Source organism: Erinaceus europaeus, chromosome X (genome assembly GCF_950295315.1).
Source record: "Erinaceus europaeus chromosome X, mEriEur2.1, whole genome shotgun sequence".
Classification (NCBI taxonomy): domain Eukaryota; kingdom Metazoa; phylum Chordata; class Mammalia; order Eulipotyphla; family Erinaceidae; genus Erinaceus; species Erinaceus europaeus.
Window position 1 is genome coordinate 63,313,393 of NC_080185.1, and position 10,525 is coordinate 63,323,917.

The 10,525-nt window shown below is 41.3% G+C and overlaps 1 protein-coding gene across 9 annotated transcripts in view; it reads right to left on the bottom strand.

Moving 5' to 3' along the window:
• The window catches only part of DRP2 (dystrophin related protein 2), a 93,436-nt gene that overhangs the window by 27,812 nt on the left and 55,099 nt on the right, over window positions 1–10,525 (bottom strand). For all 9 annotated transcript variants that reach the window (XR_009547626.1, XM_060183456.1, XM_060183459.1 and 6 more), the window contains 5 exons: window positions 5,781–6,049; window positions 5,203–5,349; window positions 4,493–4,571; window positions 2,246–2,306; window positions 1,851–1,912 (listed from right to left, as the gene is read on the bottom strand). Coding sequence is in view for 8 of the 9 variants with exons in the window: in XM_060183456.1 (XP_060039439.1) it covers window positions 1,851–1,912; window positions 2,246–2,306; window positions 4,493–4,571; window positions 5,203–5,349; window positions 5,781–6,049 (618 nt within the window). In the remaining variant the exon portion in view is untranslated. The remainder of the gene's footprint in view (window positions 1–1,850; window positions 1,913–2,245; window positions 2,307–4,492; window positions 4,572–5,202; window positions 5,350–5,780; window positions 6,050–10,525) is intronic.

The window sequence follows — 10,525 nt, forward strand, 5'->3', positions numbered from 1 at the left end:
CAATAGGGAAAAAGATCCACCCGAATTAGGGAAAGAGAACTTAAAACCACAACAAAACAATACTTCAGACTCACCAGGTTGGCATAAAAGAAATGTCTGACAATAGTAAGTGTTAGCAAAGATGGGCTGCGTAAGAACTGTTGGTGTAAATGTAAACCGTTACAATCAATTCAGAAAGCAACTTGGCATTACCTAATAAAATTCAACATTCATGTATCTTACAACCCAGTCAGCTATATATCCTGTAGAAGCAATATTTTTTATCAAAAAGCATAATAAGAAATTTATTTCACATAATGATCCAGAATATAAATACATGTGTAAATGTACACATAGCTAATTCTATATTTTAGGGAACAATACCTTACCAACTTGATAAAGTAAAAATGTGATATATGAATCTTAAATGCTAATATTGCTAAGGATTTTTTACCCTTTCATATTCCTTACTCCAATTTTAAATGCACAACACAACACACTGAAATGATTTTTGTGACTGGAAGACCAAAAACATACACCCATATGTTATTAGGAGACTTTGCAACTGCTCCTCAGTGACACTCTTCTCTTTAGTTCCGGGTAAAAACAACCTAAATGTTCATCAACAGTAGAATGGATGAAGAAAGTCTTGTATATACAATGGGTCACTCTATAGCAATGAAAAATTAATTAACTATAGTCACCTGCACCAATATCAGTAAAATTTGTGACCAAAAGTGGAGTCTCTCTTATTAACCAAGTATAAGATACATGAGGGCTGTACATGGAAATCTTCAGTATCTTTTTAAAAAGGACTGGGGTGGGGGAGATAGCATAACGGTTATGCAAAAAGGTTTTCATGTCTGAAACTCAAAAGCACAAGATTCAGTACCCTGTACCACCATAAGCCAGAACAGAGCAGTGCTCTGGTCAAACAAGCAAATAAACAAATGCTCTGGCCAAACTCTTTGAAGCCCAAGAAGTGGTGCATTAGATTAAGTCTTGGACCCTTAAGCATGAGGTCCTGAGTTCAACCTCAGCATTGCATATGATGTAGTGATGCTCTAGTTCTCTCTCTCCCTCTCTCTCTCTCTCTCTCTCTCTCTCTCATAAATACGTAAATGCATTGTTAAAATGCAAGAAAAAAAGAAAGATAATCTTGTTGGCTTTTAATAGTAAACTACAAAGCGTTTATTACTTTGGAAATCTTTTTCCTTTCAATGATATAAGTATTTTAAGACTATGTAAAATTCCTAAAGGCCTCATGCATTCCAGTTACTGTGTCATTAAGTTAACTTACTTGTCAGTTATATCATGATAAAAATCATTGATCCAGGGGGTCAGGCGGTGGCGCAGTGGGTTAAGCGCATGTGGCACAAAGCGCAGGGACCGGCGTAAGGATCCCGGTTTGAGCCCCCGGCTCCCCACCTGCAGGGGAGTCGCTTCACAGGCGGTGAAGCAGGTCTGCAGGTGTCTATCTTTCTCTCCCCTTCTCTGTTTTCCCCTCTTCTCTCCATTTCTCTCTGTCCTATCCAACAACGAATTGCGTCAACAAGGGCAATAATAATAACCACAACGAAGCTACAACAAGGGCAACAAAAGGGGGAAAAAATCATTGATCCTGGTAACAAAGAAGGGGTGCAGGGATCTGGTACACATCTATAAGCATGATTCCCTAATGTGATGATGAAATAGGGAAAATGCAGAACTTCCAATTGTGGGAGGTACAAAGAAAGGAAGGAACATTGCTGGAGGAAGGACAAGATGGTCACTTTCACCCTCACGTGTTTGTCAGAACTGAGTTTCCTATAATTCTTATAAGGCAATAACTACTGTTTAGCACTTCATTCTATGCAGATCCCCATTCTTACCTAGGGTTTGATATAACTCTGTCATCTTGGGATGGTCCCAGCATGTGGTCTGAGCCTGGTGACTACAAACAAAAATATCAATGGCACCAGCGTCTACACTGCCCATCTACAGTTCTCTCTCTCTCATACACACATGCAAACACTACTCAGAGATATGTTGGATACAAGAAGCTTGCAGGGTCCAGAAGTGAACCCTGAAGATCCCAAAGCACAAGGGTTCACCTTTACCCAGGTATGACTTTGAGCTATTATGATGAATAGAAGTAACAAATAAAACTGGACTGGATAGAGGAATCCTAATGGGTGAGGAGTGACATGAACAGGTAAGGGAAATGACATGAGAAGGGAAGGAGTGGACAGGTGACTTGACCCACTTCTGATTCAGACTCACTCACTTGATGTAGTAGGGAACTTTATTGGGTGAAATTGCTCTTTCCCAGGGAACCTGAACAGAGGCTGGTAACAAAAGAAAAAAGAGAAAGATGCTGGTCACTACTGCTCTTCAGATACCAAAAGACTCCCACACTTTTTCCTCCCAAAATGAGATACCAGACTATTCCAAGCCAATTCTGGGGTCACCCTGATTATGCTCTTCTTGAGAAGGCTGCTATTTCTATTCCTTCAGCTGTGGGCAGCTGGAACCCTACTGTAGATATGAAATGAACCCAATTTTCCTCCGGTGGCTTAAAGCCCTTCCCCCAGCAGGTGAATTCTTTCAGTTCTGTAAGATAATGAGGAATGGTGCAATCCACTTCTCTCTGAAGAGGAACTCTGGATAAATGTTTTTTTCTATTCCAGATGTTCCAGTGGAGGTCAGTTACCAGGCCAAACTCTTTATTTTTCAGTTTCCCTGTGTACAGGAACCCTCTACAAGTATAACTGGATACTGGTGTTGGTGCACCAAGTAGAGTGCACACATTATCATGTGCTAGGACCTGGGTTCAAGCCCCTGGTCCTTCTCCCTGCAGGAGGAAGCTTCACAAGCAGTGAAGCAATGCAGCAAGTATCTCTCTTTCTCTTTACCACTCTGCCTCCACTCTTCCCACTCAACTTATGTCTCTATTAAGAAGAAAAAATAGAACTCATAATATGTCCCGGATTTTATGATAAATGTTTTATGTACATATATCATTTCATATGTGCATATTCCCACCATCTCCACTGCTACCAGCCTGATCTCAAACACAGTATCTTTTTTAAAAAATATTTATTTATTTATTGCCTTTTGTTGCACTTGTTGTTTTATTGTTGTTACTGATGTCATTGTTGTTGGGTAGGACAGAGAGAAACAGAGAGAGGAGGGAAAGACAGAGAGAGGGAAAGAAAGATAGACACCTGCAGACCTGCATCACCGCCTGTGAAGTGACTCCCCTGCAGGTGGGGAGCCGGGGGCTCGAACTGGGATCCTTATGCCGGTCCTTGCACTTTGTGCCACCTGTGCTTAACCCACTGCGCTACTGCCCTACTCCCTCAAACACAATATCTTAACAGTCATTCCTGCTCCCACTCTTCTCCAATCTGTTTCTGTAAAAATCTGTCAGATAATGCTATTCTTGTATTTAAACCTCTTAAGGTTTTCTATTCTGTACAGAATGAAAGTAAAAGCTCTTAGCACGCCTTTCCCCTTCTCCTTGCTCACATCTTCTGGAGCTTCCTTGCTGTTTCTGATACAAGCATTTGCCTTGAAGTTCTGAAAGGTACTGTTCTCTCTACCTTAGTTGCTCTTCCTGCAGATACTCACCTGGCTCATTTACCTTACCTTAGGGAAGTTTCAGCACAGTTGACATATTTTCAGTGAAGTCTTTCTTGATAGTTCTACACAAAATTGTAACCTGCTCTCAAGTCTAGCACTCCATATCCATGCCTTTTCTGCTTTACTCCCCACTCCCATGGCATTGTCAACCATTTAACCTTCCATTTTACTTATTTGTTTAAAATATGACTTTCGTCCACTAGTTTGTAACCTCTACAAGTCTAAGAACTTTTGGTTGTTTTGTTCATGGATATACTCTAGTGCCTAGAAGAATGCCTACCTAGTCCATAGTGGGAATTCAATAAATTTTGTTGTCAGAGTGTCTGGGCAGTGGTGCACCCAGTAGAATGCACACATTACCACAAATGAGGACTCAGGTTCAAATGCCTGGTTCCCACCTGCAGTGGGGGGAAGCTGTAAGAGCAGAGAAGCAGTGCTGCATGTCTCTGTCTCTCTCTCAATCAGGAAAAGATAAAAAAGGAAATGGCTTCCAGATACAGTGGAGCCATCATGCAAGCACTGAGCCCTAGTAATAACCCCAGTGGAAAAAAAGTAAAATAATATCTAATTATTATTGAATATATCATTTAATCCTTATAACCCCATGACTTCGATAGTATTCCAACCCACCTTTTTTTTTTACAGGTGGAAAACTAAGGTACAGAAATATTAAGCTATTTATGCCCAGTATGTATGACTATAAAGCTGAGGGTCTGTGATTCAGAACCAGGTCTCTCTGACTAAAGAGCCTGTCCTTTGAACTACTATGCTACAGTGCCTTCTTGGATACCATGGCATAGTGGTTCCCATCAGGGTCCCAAGGGACAAAAGAAGACTTTCTTGGAAGGTGGATGAAGTTGTACTAAATGAGGTCATTTGCCTCACATACAGGAGAGGAAGTGCTGTGACCCGGGCCCAAAGTCCCGGTGGGCATCCTGCAGCTGCTTGAGCCTTTCACCAACGGACACCTGTGGAAAGAACAGGCAGGGAGTCAATGGATAGATTCCAAATGTTTATAGAGTGAAACTTTCAGCATTCTCCGGGAATCTTTGTGAGCTTAATCTTCACCTGTTCCAACTCTTCCCATCATCACCCAATCCTATTCCTCCCACAGCACCTCCCATAACGTCAGAGAAGAGCATTCACAGTATATCTGCCTCTACTCCAAGTGCATACATATCCTCTCAGATCTCCATTCTAATCCCTTCTTTAGGCCAAGTGGTTGAGAAGCCTGCCACTAACCCCCAATTCTCTGCTATTCTTTTCTTCTTATTATCTTTATTTATTTGATAGAAACAGTCAGAAATCAAGAGGGAAGGGGAGAGAGATAGAGAGAGAGGAAGAGAGACAGAGAGACACCTGCAGCACTGCTTCACCACTCACAAAGCTTTCCCTTATAGGTGGGATCTGGGGGCTTGAACCTGGATCCTTGTGCATCGTATATGTGTGCTCAACCGGGTGTACCACCACCCAGCCCCACTATTCTTCTTCTATTTTAGTGCCCTTTCACTTCCTTTGGGTCTGGAGAAGTTCCCCTCCCTGGCCAAAGTCTAGTTATATGGAGTGCTTCACGGGGCTTATTCTAGGCTTCTCTTCTACCTGCAGCTGTTTCCATCGGACGTTGATCTGTTCCAGGGCCCGAGAATTCTCCATTGATAAGTGCACATCAGAAATGGCAAGTTGATGGGCAAGATCATTCACCAACTTCACTCCATCTTTTATGGGGGAGAATTCTTCTTTGAATAGCTGTAGAACCAGGACCCAAAAACCACAGTGGACAGAATGTGGAGAAGGAACCGTTAGTTATTTACTTCATCTCCCTCCTTACCCAGAGATTTTGCTTTAGTCATGTGTGCACTTAACGGGGTGGACTACTGCTGAGCTCTGAGATTTCATATTAGTAGCACCATTTTGATGTTGGTCTGTAAGGGAAACCAGAATAAGGTATGCATGGGTACAGTCCTTAATCCTCTTCCCTTCCTACTATCAGAATACATCAAGGAAGGAGAAGACAGTAGAAGGACAGAGGAGACTCCAATTAAACTATCCCCCAGATTCAGCACAGACATTGGGAGAGACTGTGTTGTAGTACAGCCAACAAGGCAGTCTCAATAGCAGGAAGCTTGTCAGAGTCAAGTCATGGGATGAACTGCAGTCAGGTGAGGGGACCTGCCTACCTTAAGAACCTGGATGTGCTCAGGGAGAGAATCAATGAAGAGATCCCCAATGGGCTCCCAAGTGTTTCGGACTCCCTCAGTTTGGGTTAGGGTAGTGTTTAATTCCTCCATTGCCCCTTGTATCTCTAACAGCTGCTCTAGAGTACGTTCAATGTGACGATGCTGGTCCACACAGCGGGCAGTCAGCTTCTCCCACAGTTCGCTGGCCACTGTTGCCTGTTTCCATACAAAGCGGCTAAGATTCTGGATCCGTTGTCTGGGAGAGGTATCTGCAAGGGCAGACAGGGAGTCAGTCATGCCAGGCCAAGCAGACAGAGGGAAAGACAGAGATAAAAACAGTCATTTGTACTAGGTCATCCGTACTGAGGCTATCTTTCCCTCTCTTTCTATCTGAAAAAAGTTGACTTGGAATAGTGAAACAGAAGGAGAGATGAGAGAATTCATGGCAAACTGGACACTTTTCCCAAGTGAGCTATCTTGATGGCTCCTTCTTAAAAGAAAATCCCACATAAAAGTGAGATTTTTCATCTGTTTTTTATTTTCTCCTTATTTACTCCACATGGCATGATCTCCATGATATTCTCTGGTTCCAAGTATGTTGTAGCAAAGGCAAAATTCCCATAGTTTCTTACCACTGAGTAATCTTCATTGTGAAGGTGCTTACTTTTGTTTACTGCTGTATCCCTAAAACAGATAACTAAAATTCAAAACGCCCTATATGTTGAACAAAAGGTGAATCAAATTATGGTACTTCCCCTCCATATAAAAGTATCTTCATGAGGTCTGGGGAGATAGCATAATGGTGATGCAAAAAAACCCACCATGCCTGAGGCATCAAAGGTCCCAAGTTCACTCCTCAGCACCACCATAAGCTAGAGCTGAGCAGTGCTCTGGTGAAAAAAGAAAAGAAAAATATTTTCACACTAAGGCAAGCATAAACCTGTGGGACTACATCACATTAAAAAGCTTCTGCACAGCAAAAGAAACCAATACCCAAACCAAGAGACCCCTCACAGAATGGGAGAAGATCTTTACATGCCATACATCAGACAAGAGGCTAATAACCAACATATATAAAGAGCTTGCCAAAATCAACCACAAGAAAGCAAATAACCCCATACAAAAATGGGGAGAGGGCATGGACAGAATATTCACCACAGAAGAGATCCAAAAGGTCGAGAAACACATTAAAAAATTTCATCTCAGGTGGTTCACTTTCTAATAAAGTCCCAAAACCTAGATATACACCAGTTTCTGTGAGAGAGAGCTTATGTGCACACGTATCCATAAACTACTGCAAAATATATACCTGAAAGCAGAAGTACACTAGAGTTTGCAGTGAGTACCTCCCTAACACTTCCTCTCCACCATTCCAAGCTTTGGGTCCATGATTGCTCAACAATTTGTTTGGCTTTGTATGTTAACTCTCTTTTCAATCACCAGGTTCCAGATGCCATCAGGATGCTGGCCAGGCTTCCCTGGATTGAAGACCCCACCAATGTGTCCTGGAGCTCAGCTTCCCCAGAGACACACCTTACTAGGGAAAGAGAGAGGCAGACTGGGAGTATGGACCGACCAGTCAAAGCCCATGTTCAGCAGGGAAGCAATTACAGAAGCCAGACCTTCTACCTTCTGCAACCCTCAATGACCCTGGGTCCATGCTCCCAGAGGGATAGAGAATGGGAAAGCTATCAGGGGAGGGGGTGGGATATGGAGATTGGGTGGTGGGAATTGTGTGGAGTTGTACCCCTCCTACCCTATGGTTTTGTTCATTAATCCTTTCTTAAATAAAAAAATTTAAAAAAAAAAGTATGGCTGCTTGACCATAGAGTTCCTCTCATTTAGCTTAGACTTTACAAACTTGTAAAATTTAGAGCTTTTTAAACTTAATATTGGTGATGATTTTTTAAAAAATATTTATTTCTTTTTTGTTGCCCTTGTTTTTGTTGTTGTAGTTATGATTGTTGTTGTTATTGATGTCGTCCTTGTTGGATGGGACAGAGAGAAACGGAGAGAGGAGGGGAAGACAGAGAGCGGGAGAGAAAGATAGACACCTGTAGAGCTGCTTTAACACTTGTAAAGTGACTCCCCTGCAGGTGGGGAGCCAGGGGATCAAACCAGGATCCTCAACACCAGTCCTTGCACTTTGTACCACGTGTGCTTAACCCACTGCGCTACTACCTGACTCCCTTGATTTTTTTTATGCTCTGTAGTGAAAGTACTAATAAACTAAAATTAAAAAAAGAAAAAAAACAAAAATAATGCTCCAAGTCTTTGATTGTCAGAGACATGCAAATAAAGAACAATGAGAGACCACTTCACTCCTGTGAGAATGTCATACACCAGAAAAGGTATCAGCAGCAAATGCTGGAGAGATTGTGGGGTCAAAGGATCCCTTCTGCATTGCTGGTGGGAATGTAGATTGGTCCAAACTCTGTGGAGAACAGTCTGGAGAACTCTTAGAAGGCTAGAAATGGACTTACCCTATGATCCTGCAATTCCTCTCCTGGGGATCTATCCTAAGGAACCCAACACACCCATCCAAAAAGATCTGTGTACACATATGTTCTTAGCAGCACAATTTGTATTAGCCAAAATCTGAAGCAACCGAGGTGTCCAACAACAGATGAGTGGCTGAGCAAGTTGTGGTATATACACAATGGAATACTATTCAACTATAAAAAATGGTGGCTTCACTGATTTCAGCTGATGTTGGATGGCCCCTGAAAAATTCATGTTAAGTGAAATAAGTCAGAAACAGAAGGATGAATATGGGATGATCTCACTTTCAGGCAGAAGTTGAAAAACAAGATCAGAAGAGAAAACACAAGTAGAACCTGAACTGGGATTGGCATATTGCACCAAAGTAAAAGACTCTGGGGTGGGGTGGCGGTGTGTGTGGGGAGAATACAGGTCCAAAAAAGATGACAGAGGACGTAGTGGGGGTTGTATTGTTATATGGAAAACTGAGAAATGTTATGCATGTACGAACTATTGTATTTACTTTGAATGTAAACCATTAATTCCCCAATAAAGAAATAAAAAAAGAAAAATATGTTCACTATACATATATATTGATTGCCTCCAGGTTTATCGCTGGAGCTCTGTGCCAGCACTATGAATCCGCAGCTCCTGGCAACCATTTTTTTCATTTTTACTGGATAGGACAGAGAGAAATTGAGACGAGGGGAAGACAGAGAGGGAAAGAGAAAGACACCTGAAAATTTGCTTCACCGCTTGTGAAGCGTCCCTCTGCAGGTGGGATGCAGGGGCTCAAACCCAGACCCTTGCACAGGTCCTTGCACTTAGTACTATGTGTGCTTAACCGGGTGCACTACTACCTGGCCCCCCATATTTTTCCTTTAATTGAGATTTTCTATGTGAGAAAGCAATTTATTCTACTTCATCATTTAACAAATATTTACTGAATGCACTGACATATGGAGCAATTGCAGTGTATGGAAATTAAGAGTGAAAAAGGTTTTTCTTTAACCTTGTAGAGTTTAACCTTGTATTCTTTAACCTTGTAGAGTTTAACATGTAATGGAACATCTACAATTACAATTACCCTTCCTAGTATTAAAAAAGACAGTCATACTCTGGTTTCTCTTCAGATCGTATAAATCTTTTGCCTTTTACTAAAAATGACAGTCATCTGTAAAACATTTGCGGATGTGTGTATGTGTGGACCTCTATATTTAAACACATAATTATATACTCTTTATGGTTGAGATTTGTTCATATTCAGATATTTTTAAATTTAACTTTATATTTTGAAATCACAGTAGATTCATATGCAATTGTAAGAAATAATACAGAAGTGACACAATGCTAGAATTATGGACTTAGAAGCACGAGGTTACAGGTTTGATACCTAACATCATACATGCTAGAGTGATGCTGTCATTCTCTCTTTCTCTGTAAGTGATACAATTAATCTTAATAAATAAATAAATAACACAGAATGGGGTCGGGCGGTAGCGCAGTGGGTTAAGCACACATGGTGCAAAGCGCAAGGACTGGCATAAGGATCCCGGTTCGAGCCCCCAGCTCCCCACCTGCAGGGGAGTTGCTTCACAGGCGGTGAAGCAGGTCTGCAGGTGTCTATCTTTCTCTCCCCCTCTCTGTCTTCCCCTCCTCTCTCCATTTCTCTCTGTCCTAACCAACAGTGAATGACATCAACAACAATAATAACCATAACAAGGCTACAATAACAAGGGCAACATAAGAGGGGAGAAAAACGGCCTCCAGAGCAGTGGATTCATGGTGCAGGCACTGAGCCCCAGCAATAAGCCTGGAGGTAAAAATTAAAAAGAAAAAGAAATAACACAGAAATCTCATTTACACTTTGCCCTAATAGCAACATTTTAACAAAACCATGGTAAAAATCTCACAACTAGGATATTAATGCAATATACCAAATTTGTTCAGAGTTCTAGTTACCTATACTCATTTGTATGCATCTATTTATTCAGTTTTACAATATTATATCACATAAATCAAGTTTTGATTTTGTGTAATTTTTATCACATAAACTACATTTTGTGATTTTATCACTTGTAGGATTACAGATTCACCACCACAGTTCGAAACACTATATTTTTGTTTTCCATTTACTGTATCATGAAGATGTAGTCACAGTCTTTTAAATATGGGCAGGATAAATAGTAACATATTTTAGAGATTCAGTGAAGCAAATCAACCAGAGCAATCTCCGTGTGACCCTAGAATATAATTTTGCACTG